General features: G+C 48.0%; 1 protein-coding gene across 8 annotated transcripts in view; it reads right to left on the reverse strand.

Annotated features, from left to right (window-relative positions):
• The window catches only part of ATXN7 (ataxin 7), a 172,852-nt gene that overhangs the window by 123,329 nt on the left and 32,044 nt on the right, over positions 1–17,479 (reverse strand). For 5 of the 8 annotated variants that reach the window (XR_004971455.1, XM_036331667.1, XM_036331669.1 and 2 more), the window contains exons 3-4: positions 288–599; positions 16–84 (exon numbers count right to left, since the gene is read on the reverse strand). The exons of 1 other annotated variant lie outside the window; for it this stretch is intronic. Coding sequence is in view for 6 of the 7 variants with exons in the window: in XM_036331667.1 (XP_036187560.1) it covers positions 16–84; positions 288–588 (370 nt within the window). In the remaining variant the exon portion in view is untranslated. Of the gene's footprint in view, positions 1–15; positions 85–287; positions 600–960; positions 1,580–17,479 lie in introns of those variants that run through there. 2 more of the 8 variants (XM_036331664.1, XM_036331665.1) reach the window with 2 other exon arrangements.

Genomic DNA, 17,479 nt, shown 5'->3' on the forward strand with positions numbered 1-17,479 from the left:
GGGGGCTGGACTCACCTTCGCGACAGAGCCCCATGACTTCGCGGTTTTTCCCAAACTCCTTGAAACTTTCGTCCAATTCCGTCCCTAGGAGACACACACACACAGGAGGAGGGAGGCAGGTCAGTGCGGGTGTGACGCAGGCTCACGCACGCACGGAGTAGGTGCGGGCACCTCGCTTCCCCCAACCGAGCGATAGCATCTCCGACCCCGCGGGGCTGCGCACCGCGCGGGAGGGGACCGGCCCGAGGGGGCGCGCGGGGGGGGGGGGGCGGGGGGCGGGCACTCACCGTCCTTCCCAGGAAGTTTGGAAGCCTCGACCCACAGATTCCACGACTGTCCCAGCATCGCTTCGGGACTGGGCAAGGGCCTGCGCTCCCCGACGGTCGCCATGGCGGCGGCGGCCGAGGTGGAGGCGGCGCCGGGGCCGCTGTCCTCCGGCCGTGGGCGCCGTGGCGGCGGCGGCTGCCGCTGGGGCTGCGGAGGCTGCTGCTGCTGCTGCTGCCGGGCGGCCGCCGCCGCTGCTCCGCCCGCCGCCGCCGCCGCTCGGCGCGGCTCCCCCCTGACGTCATCCGCGGCCCGCTCCGACATTCTTTCCGTTCCTACAATGTAACAAAAAAGGGGGAAAAGAGTCGCGCGGGGGCCGCTTTTAAGGAGGCGCCGGGGAGTTCCGGCGGCGTGCGCGGCCCGCGGGCCGGGTGGGGCGCCTGACAGCCGCCCCGGCCGCCCAGCCCGCCTCCCCCCGGGCCACCCCCCGCCCCGGGCGCAAAGTCCGCGCCGCCGGCTCGCTTTCGCTTTCGCCTCCCGCGGCCCTCGGGGGAGGGGACGAGCCGCCGGCCGCCACACTCCGCGGCGCAGGGTCCCCTGCCTGCCTCTGCCGCCAGCCCCGGCCCGGAGGCCGGCGCCCGCCTGCCCGCCCGCGCCGGGGAGGCCCGAAACGCAGCCCGGCCCTCGGCTGCCCACCCTGAGGCCGCTCGCATCCCCGGCCCGGGCCCTTCCGTCCGCGCGTCCGTCCGAGCGGCGGCACCCGGCCGGCTCCCTTAAGCAGAAGCGCCTCCCGCCGCCTCCTCCCCCTCGCCGGTCCCTCCCTCTCAGCTCGCTCCGGCGAAGTTTGCACGTCAAGCCCCCGGAGTGGAGCCAGGGCGAAGTCGGAAACGCAGCTACCTACGGAGGAGCCGGCGGCCCACCCCGGGGCGCTGCCGACACTGGTCCCCGTCGGGCCCTCCGATCGGGGCGGGGCGCGGGGCTGGTGCAGGGAGCACGGAACCCTCCGCTCCCGGCGGCCACGCAGCTGTCAAAAGCATGAATGGGCCGCGGCCGCCGGGCGTGCGGGAAACCGGGGCGGGCAGGCAGGCGGGCGAGGAAACGCGGCCCAGGTGACGTTCCGGTGTCCGCCGAGGCCGCCACTGGAGGTCACAGCCTGTGCCTGGGGGACTTGAACTTCTGTCCAGCAAAGAGGAGACCGTGCAATCAGTGTAAGATGGAGTGCAGGAGAGAGAAGAGGGGAACCCGCTGACAGATTTGGGAGACACTACCCCAAATTTCTCTGTTTCCCCTTCTATTTCTCCTGCAAGTGATTCATTAACCCCAAAAGTAATAAAAAAAAATCTGATTCACTTTGAAGTTGAGTTATTAGTCTCTCCCTCGTTGCTTAGTCAGGGCTGGAACACAGGGCTTAGGGCAATGCACAGCATTCTTAGAAAATGTTTAGAAGATACTGTTTTCTGTCCGATTTAGTTCACTAAATTAAACACCTCTCCCAACCACATACACACAGAGAGACTCATTGATAAGGAAAGATGGTAAAAGGCTACTTAATGAAGAGCATGTGAAGATGTGAAAATCTGAAGGCTGGGACAAACAAGGATTTTGATCATGTTCACAGAGCAGTAATATCAGCACTCCTGTGACACGTATTGCCTGCTCACAGGTGCTTTCTCTAGGTAGGGAGGAAGCAAGTTTACTCGTGGGTTTTTTTATCTAGCACATCTGGTGTGACAGAGGTGGCTAAAGAAACAAAGTCCAACTTGTAGAAAAATAAAAATGTTTAAAGAAGAGTAAAAATAAGTAAATGTTATTGCACCTAAATTCAACAAAGGGCTCTTTTGAAAAGGGTTGTTTTAAATTTTAGATTCAAACTTTTAAAGCTTTAGAAAAAATATGTGATTTATTTTGAAAAGATTTAGAAATAAGTATGTAAACTTTTTTTCTGGATTTCATGCAAACCTAACTTTCAAAAAGTGAAACTATGGATGCTTCCTGTCCTTAGCTAAGAAATAGTAAAAACAAAATAACCAAAAGAAACAACTAAAATGATAAAGAACAATTTTTAAAGTTTTAACCCAATGAAAGTACCAATGAGAAAAATGCATGAGTAAAGCATGTAATTCCCTTGGTAACAATAGGGTTCCTAACTCTTGTCCCCCATGCAGACTTCTAATTTTTCATTCTTCCCAAATCACTGAAAAACTGTAGAATTACATAAAAACATCTAACTTCTGTTTTGCCTAGCTTAAAATACACAGCTTATGAATTACTTTGAATTTTATAATTCCACACTTAAGATAACTGAAAATTTGAATTTTAATAGCATTTGGAGTTGCCACTAAAAGAAAAGCTTAAGGCTACCCAACTATATGGATACCAAAGGGAGCTTGCCTATTGAATACAGACAGGGTGAGGAGGAAAACAGGGAGAATGGCAACGCGAAGTACAGTCCCACTTCCTCAAGACACTGCTTGATCGCCCCCTTTTTACATGTGAAAATACTTCAAGATTCACTGATACGGCTGCTAGCCGATGGGGGCCAATATGGCAATTCTCTCCCTATCCCTGCTACCTCTTTTTTTTACCCCTTCAAACTTTTTGATTGGTTTAGTAAAGAAAGCACAGCAGAGAGTAAAATGAAAAATACTAAGTATCTTCTTAGCATTGATAGTTATTAAATCATTACGAATACAGTTATCAATTACTGAGCACCTACTAGCATTGCCATTGATACTTTACTGCACTGTCTCAATTAATAGTCACAATTGTGTAAGGAAGAAGTTGTATTACTTAAAATTTACAGATAAGGAAAATGAGGGAGGGCTCTGGAGTAAGTCCCTATGAATTCTTTCTGGGTTCATATCCTGGCTCTCCCATTTGCAAGCTGTGTAACCTGAGCCAGTCGCCGAACTTACCTACACCACAGTTTAAAACAGAGTTAAAGCCAGGCTTCTTCTGAGGATTACATGAAAATACCCATGGAAAGCACTTGGTGTAATGTTTAACACAAAATAAATACTATAAATAAGTATCCTATATCAAGCCAAGCAACTCAGATCAATTCTTATCTGAGAAATTTATCATCAAGTTGAAGATGTAGGGACCAAGAGAATGGCAGGCAATTTCTGACATCTCTCTATCAATCTTTTCTGTTACAGCTAATACATTTTACCACACCCTCCTCATCCATAAGTCCTAACTCCTTCTAGATCAGGCAGTTTCTGATATCCATAATTGGTTTGGGTTTCCTAAAGGTTCGAATGAGTCACCAACAAAAGCCAAAACTGCTAGCCAAGCAAGTACAGTGCTCCAATACTCAAATTTGGGCAGCATTTAAAAAGTGCTCCTTATACAAAGGGCACTGTCTATAAACAAGAGTACAACAGAAATTCAAACGTGGTTTTACCTACCAGGCCATAATAAAGAGCCTGATGGCTTCTTGCCTAAATACCCCTCCTCTGTACTCAAAAATATAAAAAGAAAATGACCCAATACAATTTACATTAATGTAAGGTAATTATTTTAATATAGCAGTGTGCCTTGCATACGATCAATTGGTTCTCCTATCAGTACACTTCTGATGTTTTGTAGCTCGAAGGACCTTCGGGATCTGTCAGCACAGATAGTGGTATGTATCATAAGGTTTGAGTAATGAGGACTCAAGTTTTCAAATGGTTCCTGATTGCCTACCACACACCAGGCACTCCGCTAGGCACAAGGTGAACACAATATAGTAATTTCGCTGAGGACATGAAAAGAGTAAGAAGTAGGAGAAACATTTAATTCATCAAAATGCTCTTATGGAAAAAGCTGTAACCACCAATTAGATTGTTTGTGGCTTAAGAGCTAGGCCGTCAGAAGTGAAACGTTGCCAAGTTCTGAGCATTTCATCCCTTCCAGGGATGTATTTAAAATATGGCCTTACTTCACCATCCAAATTTAGGGATGTTCCCAGGAGGTGCCAAGGGTAACAAGGTCTCTCTTAACAAGAATGATTATTTGCACAACAGATTCACTGTAAATGTTTTGTTCAAACACCAAAGACATCACTAAGTGAAAAGAAAGGTTGATCTTTCCAGTTTTTAATTCCAGTTTGATGTAAAATGGCTAAAAATTTCCTAAAATTTTGTAAGATGCAAGACCCCACACAACCAGCCTTTTTATTTAGAAAAAACCACTGATCCCAATACAACATTGTAATAAACTTGAAAACCAGCAACTACAGTATAGTTATCAGTGCAAATTACAGGGTTGGTAACAGAGATTCTCCACTATCAACCCCAAAGGACTGCCTTCATTTTAGTAACAAGAAACTCGGATCCACTGAATTAGATGCATTGGCTTTGGTTTCTTGATTTCGTCCTAAAATTGGCTGAGCCTATGTTTGTATCCCCTCTCCCTCCTCTGACCACATCTCTCTCTTTCCTTCTTTCTTCTCCAGACAGAGCCAGTCTCTCTTCTGCATATGGGGTATGGCAGGCAAGACCCATTCCTAATTGTGCTCCCAGCAGTGAAATACCGTATCTTATAGACTGTCATGCACACATCAGTATTCCAGTAGAGGGAGAACAGTGGAAGGAGGAAATGGAATTTATCAGCTCAGTGGCTGGAATTGCTGACAATCAAGTGCAAAATTAGGAAAAATATGAAGAGCTGAAAAGAGGAGACTTAAAGATGAGGGTAATTATCTTTTGAAAGACTTAACCTGTACATGTATTCATTGTACACATGTTATCAGTTGCCAAGAAGTTCAAAGCTTTGTATTTTTAGTTTGTTTTCTTAATCATATTTGTGTAACTACATATACATTCTCCCAAAGAAACATTCACCAGTGATAAAAAACTGTTTGAAAGAGAAAAATTTAAAAATATACACATAAAAGGTAATAAATTATAACTTTAAACTGAATAATGCTCAAATAGTTCTAGGAATTTAATACTGGCCTGTTTTTATTAACTACTGACAAGCTTGATTTAAAATCTTCATTTAAAGCCTTCAGGTAAAGTAGTTTTTAAAAAGTAGAGAGAAAGGATTAAGTTATAGAAAAGGAATGGAACAGTTGGGCCAACATTTAGCTATAAAAAGAGGCTGACTGTTTCGAGTTCCAGTGCACTGCCTGGATACAATAAAATGCAAAATTAAACACACTGTTAAAAATAATTCCGATGACACCTTTGTTCTGATACAGCTTTCACCGAACTGGCTGTAAATATCATCATCTGATGGGCCCATCAGTTAGAGCATGGATTCTAGAACCAATCTGCCCAGGTGAATCCTAATTCTACCACTTACTAGCTGTTAACTCTGGGGAAATCATTTAACCTCTCTGTGCCTGCTTCCTCATCTATGAGTGAAAGAGAAGTAACTACTTCATGAGAAGATTAAGAAAGTGAATATAAGTGTTAGCTATTATTAGCACCATGCCTGTCACATAGTGAGCCCAGATTCTAATCTCTCCATGTTACACGATCAGATCAGTCTGCAGAATGAAGCACGGCTTTCGCTATGTCAGTCCTTGCTCTAACACTTTTAGGAGCTCCCCTGACCACTGAATTCAATAAAAACTTCTCTTCTAGCACTCAAGGAGTGCCCCAGTCCCAACCCCTCTGGAACTAAGTGTCCCCTCCAGCGGGCACTCTATAGTCCAGCCAAAATGACCAATGCATAGCTTCAAACATGTTGTCTACTCTAGCTCCCGAGCCTTTGTTCATACAGGTCACTCCATCTATAATACTTTCCTCCCCTTGGCTGAAACCCTACCGTTCAATCAAGTCCCTCTGCAAAGTCCATGTCTTTAAGAAAGCATTTCCTTATCCCTCACATTAAGCATACAGGAACTCATCCCCACCCCTAAATCATCGGACTTCATGAACTGGGGTTAGGAGTACAAGGCTCTGAAGTCAAGGTGACAATGAGATGAATGCTTATTCTCCCAGAGATCAACAGTTTCACTCCCAAGGTAAGGGTGTTATTTGAAACTTGGAACTCACCTCCCCACACACCATAAGATCTGTGGGTGCCAGCTCCCCAAGCTAGTCCACAAAGTGCGTTAGGGCTGAACTCTCAACTAATAGTGCAGGTGTACTGGTACAAGAGGGAAGGCTCAACATTGATCTTTCCTCCCTCTTTCCTCAGCAAAATTCCAGCTCTAAGTAAGGTCACAGAACCAGCAAACAAACCCACTTCCCCCACACCACTTTTCTATATTATGTTTTCTTTTTTGTTACTCCTCACCTGAGGATATTTTTTCCATTGACTTTTAGAGAGTAGAAGGAAGGGAGGGAGGGAAAGAAGGAGGGAGGAGAGAAAAAGGGAGGAGGGGGAGAGGGGGAGAGAGAGGAGGGGGAGAGGGGGAGAGAAAGAGAGGGGGAGAGGGGGAGAGAGAGAGAGAGAGAGAGAGAGAGAGAGAGAGAGAGAGAGAGAGAGAGAGAGAGGCATTGATGTGAGAGAGACATTGATTGGCTGGCTGAGGATGGAACCCGCAAACCAGGTACATCAAACAGAAATTGAACCCGAGATCCTTTGGTGAATGGTCTGATGCTCTAACCACATATTTTCTCATATAAAAAGGGAGACCTTAACCCCATTAACTTTTTAGATAGCCCCTAAACCTTTCTTAAACCTTTCCTCCCAGAAACATAAAACCACTACAATCCCATGGCCATTCTGATTGTAAATGGCACCATCTATGACTCAAGGCAAAGTTTCTGACCTTTTAAGTTGTTCAGTCTATTTTACCCTCTCTTATGATCACATAAGATCTCCAGGACACAGAGGCCCTGATCCGCTTCTCCACTTTCGACTCCTTTCTCTTCTTCCTTCTCCACATCCTCCTCCCCACCAAACTGCTCTAAGTGAGGAGCTTCAGGAGCAGAAATGGTGAACTGAAATAATATTGCTACAGGTGAGAAATCTACCTTTGCTACTTTCCAGACCTTCTTGGCCCTCTCCACTTCAGAAAAATTGGTATTTTCACAAAGCATCAGTTTCAATGATTTGTGGGGGCAGGGGCAACAGAGCAGCAATCACAAGTGGGTGGTTAGTAGGCTAGAATCCCATTTACCAGGTATTTCTTTAAACACAAAGCCAAATAGATAAATTGGACTTCATCAAAATTATTAAACTTTTGTGCTTCAAATAACACCTTCAAGAAAGTGAAAAGACAACACATAGAATGGAGAAAATTTGTACAAATTATATATCTGATAAGGTACTTGTATATCTGGAATATCCTATCTAATAAAAGAGAAACATGGTAATTAACATATGACCGCTACCCTTCCCATTGGCTAATCAGGGCGATATGCAAATTAACTGCCAGTCAAGATGCCGGCCGGCAGCCAGGCAGCTTAAACTGAACATGAGGCTTGCTTGCTTCAGTGACGGAGGACTCCAACGTTCCCCGCCTGCCTTGCCGGCCTCTGAGCTTGCAGTTTGAAACATTGTAACAAATATAGAAGCTAAACAAAACCCCAGAAACCAGCTTTCAGCCGGCTGGGATCTCAGAGCTGGAGTTGATACAGAGTTTCGATTATAGAACCCAAACAAACCAGATACCTGCTTTCAGCAGCAGAGGCCTCAGAGCTGGAGCCAAAGCTAAAGCTGGCACAGAATTAAAAAAAGAAAAGAAAAAAAGGAGCAGTTGGGAGCTTCAGTCACCTGCCAGCCTGAAAACAGACCTCAGCCCCTCACCCAGACTGGCCAGGCACCCCAGTGGGGACCCCCACCCTGAAGGGTGTGTGACCAGCTGCCAACAGCCATCATCCCTTCATCCAGGCTGGCCAGGCACCCCAGTGGGGACCCCCACCCTGATCCAGGACACCCTTCAGGGCAAACCAGCCAGCCCCCACCCATGCACCAGGCCTCTATTCTATATAGTAAAAGGGTAATATGCTTCCCAGCACCAGGATCAGCGGAGCCACGAGGCCTCCCAGCACTAGGATCAGCATGACAGGGGGAAGCACCCAAACCCCCTGATCGCCCTGCGGCTCTGTGTGTGACAGGGGGCGGGGCCACAACCACCCTATCGGCCCTGCTCTGTTCCTGACAGGGGAAGGCGCCCAAACCCCCTGATCGGCCCTGCTCTGTGCCTGATAGGGGAAGTTCCCCAACCCCCTGATCGCCCTGCGGCTCTGTGTGTGACAAGGTGCGGCGCCCCAACCCCCACACCCCATAGGCCCTGCTCTGTGTGTGACGGGTTAGAGCCATAACCTCCCCATCGGCCCTGCCCTGAGTGTGAGAGTGGCGGCACCCCAACCCCCTGATCGGCCCTGCTCTGTGCCTGATAGGGGGAGCTCCCCAACCCCCTGATCGCCCTGCGGCTCTGTGTGTGACAGGGTGCAGCGCCCCAAACCCCCACCCCACCCCACGGGCCCTGCTCTGTGTGTGACGGGGTAGAGCCATAACCTCCCCATCGACCCTGCCCTGAGTGTGAGAGTGGCGGTGCCCCAACCCCCTGATCGGCCCTGCTCTGTGGGTGATAGAGGTCGGTGCCCCAACCCCCTGATCCGCCCTGCTCTGTGTGTGACAGGGGGCGGTGCCCCAACTCCCCTATCGGCCCTACTCTGTGAGTGACAGGGGGGAGCTCCTCAACCCCATGATGGGCCCTGCTCTGTGCGTGACAGGGGGGAGCTCCCCAACCCCCTGATGGGCCCTGCTCTGTGCGTGACAGGGGGGAGCTCCCCAACCCCCTGATGGGCCCTGCTCTGTGCGTGACAGGGTACGGAGCCCCAACCCCCCTGATGGGCCCTGCTCTGTACATGACAGGGGGCAGCGCCCCAACCCCCTGATTGGCCCTGCTCTGTGCGTGACAGTGGGTGACACCGCAACCGCCCCATCGACCCTGCCTTGAGTGTGACAGGGGGCGGTGCCCCAACCCCCCAATCGGCCCTACCCTGAGCGTGACTGAGGGTGGCATCGCAACCTCCCAATCCGCCCTGCTCTGTGCATGACAGGGGGCGGCGCCCCAACTCCCCAATCGGCCCTGCTCTGAGCTCGACCAAGGGCTGCACCTAGGGATTAGGCCTGCCCTCTGCCACCCGGGAGCAGGCCTAAGCCAGCAGGTCGTTATCTCCCGAGGGGTCCCAGACTGCAAGAGGGCACAGGCCAGGCTGAGGGACTCCCCCCGCCCCCCCCGCCCCAAGTGCACAAATTTTTGTGCACCAGGCCTCTCTAGTCCTATCTAATAAAGAGGCAATATGCAAATTGACCATCACTCCAACACACAAGATGGCCGCCCCCATGTGGACACAAGATGGCCAGCAGGGGAGGGCAGTTGTGGGCGATCAGGACAGCAGGGGAGGGCAGTTGTGGGCAATCAGGACAGCAGGGGAGGGCAGTTGGGGGTGACCAGGGCAGCAGGGGAGGGCAGTTGGGGGTGACCAGGCCAGCAGGGGAGGGCAGTTGGGGGTGACCAGGCCAGCAGGGGAGGGCAGTTGGGGGTGACCAGGCCTGCAGGGGAGGGCAGTTGGGGGTGACCAGGCCTGCAGGGGAGGGCAGTTGGGGGGATCAGGGCAGTTGGGGGTGACTAGGCAAGCAGGGCAGGGCAGTTGGGAGGGACCAGGCCTGCAGGGGAGGGCAGTTGGGGGGATCAGGGCAGTTGGGGGTGACTAGGCAAGCAGGGCAGGGCAGTTAGGCGTTGATCAGGCTGGCAGGGGAGTGGTTAGGGGGTGATCAGACTGGCAGATAGAAGCAGTTAGGGGCAATTAAGCAGGCAGGCAGAGCGGTTGACAGCCAGCAGTCCTGGATTGTGAGAGGGATGTCCGACTGCCCGTTTAGGCCCGATCCCACCAGGTCTAAACGGGCAGTCGGACATCCCTTGAGGGGTCCCAGATTGGAGAGGGTGCAGGTTGGGCTGAGGGACACACCCCCACCCCGTGCACGAATTTCGTGCACTAGGCCTTTAGTATATATATATATAAAAGAACAAATAATCCAATTTTCAAAATGGGCAAAAGATCTCAATAGGTACTTCTCCAAAGAAAATAATACAAATGACCAATAAGCAAATGAAAAGTTGCTCAACATCATTTGTTATTAGAGAAATACAGATCAAAACCACAATAATACCACTACACACCTACTATGATGGCTATTAAGTAAATAAGAACAAACAAAAAATGACAAGTGTTGGTTTAGATGTGAGGAATTAAATCCTTGTGCATGGCTGGCATATTGTAAAACGGTCCAGTCCCTGTGGAAACAGCCTGGCAGTTCCTCAGAAGGTTAAACACAGAATTACAATGGGATCCAACAATTCCATTTCTAGGTATCTACACTAATAAAAGAGAAACATGCAAATTAGTGTCACTCCGCTACACTCACCAGCCAATTGGATGAGTATGCAAATTAACCCAACAAAGATGGCAGTTATTTTGCATACATAGGTGCCCAGCGGCCTGGGTCCATGGAACTTCATTGGCACCCAGGTCACTCTGAGGTAGGCCCCATATGGGCCCTGAGCAGCGTAGGAAGGGCCTGAGCCAGGGGGCTCCTGGGCAGGGATGGAGCCAGCCATTGGAGCTGCGGGAGGCCCCTGCCCAAGCTTAAAGCCTCGGCCAGAGGTGTCAGGCCTGGGCGGGGGGCAGAGCTGGTGATTAGGGGGAGGTGGGAGTCCCCTGCCCAGACCTGATGCCTGGGCCAGAGGCGTCAGGCCTGGGCGGGGGTCCGAGCCAATGATCAGAGGGGTCTGGGAGTCCCCTGCCCAGGCCTGACGCCTCAGCCAGAGGCATCAGGCCTGGGCGGGAGGCAGAGCTGGCAATTGGAGGGTGATGGGGGTCCCCTGCCCAGGCCTGACGCCTGGGCCAGAGGCATCAGGCCTGGGCGGGGGGGGCAGAGCCGGCGATCGGAGGGGCCTGGGGGTCCCCTGCCCAGGCCTGATGCCTCGGCCAGAGGTGTCAGGCCTGGGCAAGGGGCTGATTCGGCGATCGGAGGGTGATGGGGGTCATGCCTCTGGCCGAGGCGTCAGGCCTGGGTTGGGGGCCGAGCCAGTGATCGGTGTGAACTACAGAGGAAACACCTTTTCTGACTGCTCATTGGCTAAGCTCCCTGTATGCTACTGGTAATATTCTTAGTAACTTGGGTAATAAGAATCCAAAAAGGTGATCTAGGGTTTTTCACCATACTCCTGGCAAAAAAAAAAAAAAACGAAGGTCTGCTGCTGCAGGGCTAAGAAATGTCATATCCTGCCCTAGCCAGTTTTGCTCAGTGGATAATGCCTTGGCCGACCGCAGGGTCTGGGTTCAATTCTGACCAAGGGCATGTACCTAGGTTGCAGGCTCCTCCCTGGCCGGGGCCCAGGTCAGGGCTCATGCAGGAGGTAACCAATCAAAGTGTTCCTCTCACTTTGATGTTTCTCTCTGTCTTTCCCTTTCTCTTCCACATTCTCTAAAAATCAATGGAAACATATCCTCAGGTGAGGATAAAAAAATAATAAAGAAATGTCATATCCTATGAAAGACACATCTTGAAAATGCCTAAAGAAAGTTGTCATTGTTTCATGGTGAAGGGACTGGAGTCTGTGTTGATGAAAAAACCTTGGTGGCTGCAGTGACTGGCAGTGGCTGCAGCAGCAGTGTGATGGGGCTGGTGCCTTCCCCTGATCAGCCTGGTCACCTCCCACAAAGGGAGGCCGGACTGCGGCTTAGGCCTGCTCCCCAGGGGGAGCAGGTAGCAGGCCTAAGCCGTCAGTAGGACATCTCCTGAGGGCTCCCAATATGTGAGAGGGGGCAGGCTGGGCTGAGGGACCCCCCCCCCCCCCAGTGCACGAATTTCGTGCACCTGGCCCCTAGTATACTCAAAAGAACTGAAAGCAGGGCCTCAAAGAGATACTTATACAGCAATGTTCATAACAGCATTATTTACAATAGTCAAAATGTGTAAACACCTCTAGTGTCCATCAACTAATGAACAGATAAATAAAATGTGGTGTATTTACACATAGGAACATTATTCAGTCACTAAAAGTAATGCTACAACATGGATGAACCTCAAAAACAAGTCAAGTAAAAGAAACAGACACAAAAGGCCACATATCATGTGATTCCACTTATATGAAATACCCAGAATAGGCAAGCCCATAGAGACAGAAAGCAGATGAGTGGCTTCAGGATCTGGCGAGAGGGGAGGGTGGAGAGTACTGCTGGGTGGAAACGGGGTCTCCTTTGGGGTGAACATGTTCTGGACCTAGAGAGGTGATGGCTGAGTATCATCGTGAATACACTAAAAACTATCCAATGGGTAAATTTGTGGTAGTTGAATTGTATTTCAATAAAGCTATTATTTTTTAAAAATATATTTTATTGAGTTTTTTACAGAGAGGAAGGGAGAGGGATAGAGAGTTAGAAACATCGATCAGCTGCCTCCTGCACACCCCCTACTGGGGATGTGCCTGCAACCAAGGTACATGCCCTTGACCAGAATCGAACCTGGGACCCTTCAGTCCGCAGGCCGACGCTCTATCCATTGAGACAAACTGGTTAGGGCAAGCTATTATTTTTTTTAAGCCAACATTAAAACTTGAAAAATTTCATACAAAATTCCAGATTGACGTCTCTTGAAAAATCTCTGTGATCTCACACAAGGTCCCTCATGACAACCATCAGCTGCCACTAAAGCTGGACCTGAAGCCAGCTCTCCACGCCCCACTCTGGGCATGCTTGATCTCCGCCTCCGTGAGCTTCTCTGTGCAAGGAGGATCATGACAGCATCTACCTCATCAGGCTGTCATGAGGAGTCAATGGGTTAAATGCTGAGAAACGCACCTGGCTCATAGTCAGTGCCCCTGCTCAGTAAGCGTTAGCTGCTTTCATATTTTCTGATACCTCAACCTTTTTATAGAGAAATAAATGGCAATTGTTTTCCAATTTTTAAAAAATGTTTTTATTGATTTCAGAGAGGAAGGGGGAGGGAGAGAGAGATAGAAACATCAATGATGAGCTAGAAGCACTGATCAGCTGCCTCCTGCTGCCCCACAATGGGGATCGAGCCTGCAAACCAGGCATGTGCCCTGACTGAGAATCGAATTGCGACCTTTTGGTTCATAGGTCAACCACGCTCAACAAATAGAAGTACAGCATATAATGTAGCAATCCAAAAGACAGAAGTGGTAAAACAGCCAAAATAAGAGTTTTTAAAAAGCAACATATAAAATACTATACATAATACACTGAGTGGCCACATTATTATGACCACCTGACATTTGTAGGCAAATTAGCTATAATTTCGCACTGAAGTTGCTAGAGGGCCAGACCATTATAAATAAGGAAGCAGGTTGTTTACCACGACAGTAGAAGCGATTTTTTTTTCTGAAGATATGGATAAACAACGCGATTTAACAGCCTTTAAACGTGGGATATATTTGAACGTGAGTGGCCAGATTATTATGACCACCCCATCAGTACTTCGTTGGGCCACCTTTTGCCTTCAATACTGCAGCGATTCTTCTTGGCATTGACTCCACGAGATGTTGAAAGGTGATGCGAGGAATCTGACACCATGCTTGATAAATAGCACTGTCCAGTTCTGTGAGATTTGATGGTTGTGGAACCAGCTGCCTGATGGCTCTTTTAACTTCATCCCACAAATGCTCAATTGGATTGAGATCTGGTGATTGTGGGGGCCACTTAAGCAAGGTAAAGTCTCCCTCATGTTCTTGAAACCACTCCTGCACAATACGAGCACCGTGGCATGGCGCATTGTCTTGTTGGAAGAAGCCATCTCCATTGGGATACGCCATCAACATGATAGGATGAACTTGATCAGCAACGATACTTAGGTATGTTGTGCTATTCAGACGTTGTTCCACACGAATTAAAGGGCCCAAATCATGACAGGAAAACATGCCCCAAACCAGAACACTGCCCCCACCAGCTTGAAGGGTGGTACTCATGTATGTGGGGTGCATGTTTTCATGCTGTTTCCCCGAAATTCTCACTCTGCCACCTGCATGATGCAACTGGAAACGTGATTCATCGGACCACATGACTTTTTTCCAATGCTCGACTGTCGAATCCTTGTGTTCCAGTGTGAATTATCTTGGTATCTTGGAGACGTTTTATCTTGGTAACTGCAGACAGCAAAGGTGTTCGAACAGGCCTTCGGCTTCCATATCCCATATGATGCAGTGTACGGCTAATTTGCCTACAAACGTCAGGTGGTCATAATAATCTGGCCACTCTGTGTGTGTGTGTGTGTGTGTGTGTGTGTGTGTGTGTATTCCATGTTCAAAGGCTGTTAAATCGCATTGTTTACCCATATCTTCAGAAAAAAATCACTTCTACTGTCGTGGTAAACAACCTGCTTCCCTATTTATAATGGTCTGGCCCTCTAGCAACTTCAGCGCGAAATTATAGCTAATTTGCCTACAAACATCAGGTGGTCATAATAATCTGGCCACTCAGTGTATGTGTCTATTTTTGTGAAAAAGCAATAACTATGATAATGATAACTCTGTCCATAGAAAACAGTCCAGATAACTTTGGATTTATGGGGAGCAGAAAGTGAAAGAATGTAATTAAAGGGGCTTTTTATTAACATACATATTTATGTAATACTTACATTTTTCTAGCTTTATTGAAATATAACTGACATATAACATTGTGTAAATTTAAAGTGTACAATGCGGTGATTTTATATATATATAAAAGTAGCTGACACATCCATCATCTCACATAGTTATCTAATTTTGTTTAATGACAAACTTTTATAACCAGAATATTTTTTTAAAATATATTTTTATTGATTTCAGAGAGGAAGGGAGAGGGAGAGTGAGACAGAAACATCAATGATGAGAATCATTTATCGGCTGTCTTCTTCACACCCCCTATTGGGGATTGAGCCTGCAATCTGGCCATGTGCCCTTGACCGGAATGGAACCCGGGACTCTTCAGTCTGTAGGCAGGCCCTCTATCCACTGAGCCAAACTGGCCAGGGCTAACCAGAATATTTTTTAAAAGAAGAAGAAATTCTAATTTTGTTTGAGACTTTTGTGAGATTGTCACAAAATTCAATCACTTGAGTAGCAATATTACAGACTGGTGAAACCGGGGGCCATTTGCTTTCCTCTGAAACCCAGAGGCTGGGATTCCCAGGCACCAACCCCTTTGGTTGCTTTCCTCCTGTGGAGTGCGTATTTCACTGCTGCCAAAAGCAGAGATTCTAAACTCCTTGGCCTGGCAGTCAACACCTTTCCCTATCTGGCCAAACATCCTTTTTATAGCGTTATCACCCTTCACTCCCAATTACAAAGACTCCACTCTGGCTAAAAAAGACACAAAATACATATCTTTACAATGTTTTCCCATATGCCCTTTTAAAAAATTGAGATAAAATTCACTTAATATCAAATTTACCATTTTAACAATTTTAAAGTGTACACTTAGTGACATTTAGTATATTCACAATGGGATGCATCCATTATCATTATCTGGTTCCAGAGCACTTTCATCACCCCAAAAGGAAACCCTGTACCCAGTAAGCAGTCACTCCTCTCCCATCCCTCCCCCCAACCCCTAGAAGCCACATCTGTCTTCTGTCTCAAAAGTTTTGCCTATTTTGGATTTTCTGCATCATACAATTTGTGAACTTTTGTTTCTGGCTTCTTTCAGTTAGCATAATGCTTTTGAGGCTCAATACTTTCTTTCTCTTTCCAGATGAATAATATTCCACTGTGTGCATATTCCATGTTTTTTATTTTTTTATCCATTCATCAGCTGATGGACATTTGGGCTGTTTCTACTTTTTGGGTGTTGTGAATAGTTGCGGGCCATTATCTTTCCCTTCCTTCAATTTCACGTGCAAATCAAAGTCAAGCTTTCATGTGAGCTTCAAATCAACTCTTACCCTCCCCAAGTTAGGCTGGCCCAGAGTCCTCAGCTTACTCTGAATCCCTCCACTTCTACACCCAAGGGAGCAAATTGTCAACACATGGCAGAATCGTAGACTTATTTAGGTAGACTCAAACTGTTTGCTTTTCTTAAATTAGTTGCTAACATAGGAAAACTCAAGGAAAATCATTAAGGTCAAGATTCCAGTTCCTTTAAAAACCTGGGAGGTCTGGCAACATCATCTCTTGCCTGGGTTAACCGCTGATTAAGTGGTCTTAGTGCTTTTACCCTTTCCCCCTGCACCCTACCTCAATATCGTACCCCCCAATGGTTTCATTCAAACAGAAGTCAGATCAAGTCACTCCGGTACTCACATACCAGTGGCCTCCTACTTCTCCCAAAGTACAAGCCACGGCCTGCATGGCCTATGAGGTGGCGTACACAGGTCTTGTGCCTGTCTGCCTGTGTCTCCTCCCACTCTCCTGCCTGCTCACTCAGCTCTGGCCTTCTTTCCGTTGCTTGGACAACCCAGGCAGGCTCTACTTTAGGCCTTTGCACTGAATGTTCACTGTATCTCCAGAAAGTTCAGTGGTTCACTCCTTCACAGTCAATACTAAAATCTCACCTCAAAAAATCCAACCCTGACCACCCTTACTTAAAATTGTAATCCCACCCCTCATCCTCACTCCTGATTTTCCTTATCCTGACCTGCTATTTCTAACTAGTCATCATCATCTAATATAATGATTGCATTTGCTATCTATTATCTGTTTCCTTCCATTAAAAGGTACCACAATGGCAGGGACTTTTGTTCCTTTGATTTCCTACTTAATTCCCAGTGCCCAGAAAAGCACAACACATGGTAGACATGCAGTAACAATTGCTGAATGGATACTGGGCTTACAATCAGCTGACACTGAAAAGGGGCTGCCCTTTAGATTGGTCACGTGATAGTTTCCCAGGTCCACCTGGCCCATTTCATTCTTCTACCTGTTTGGTCCCTGCAGACATGAGCTTGTGACACTTCTTTTTCCCCTGCCCCTTGTCATGGACTTCCTAGTATCATGTTAATCTTTTCATCAGAATAGTATTAAAAAAAAGGATATCATAATGGTAGTCTGTGGAAATCACCTACTATTTTCTTTCTCAAAGACAATCCCTCTGCATATAGAAGCTAAATAAACAGTTAGGGACTAAAGTGCTCCTCTGGCACTTCTGTCAAATGTTTCCTCCCTACCTTCTCCCCAAATCTCGCCACTTCCGGCTGCTGACCACCATTTAGGAAAGCGCTGCTTCTCTCTTCTCTGGCACCGCCCAGGCATCCCACCGCGAGGGTCACCTTCGTGATGACCTGGACGGCCACGGAAGGATACTGTGCGCTGCTGCCCGAT

Source organism: Myotis myotis, unplaced genomic scaffold (assembly GCF_014108235.1).
Source record: "Myotis myotis isolate mMyoMyo1 unplaced genomic scaffold, mMyoMyo1.p scaffold_m19_p_13, whole genome shotgun sequence".
Lineage (NCBI taxonomy): Eukaryota > Metazoa > Chordata > Mammalia > Chiroptera > Vespertilionidae > Myotis > Myotis myotis.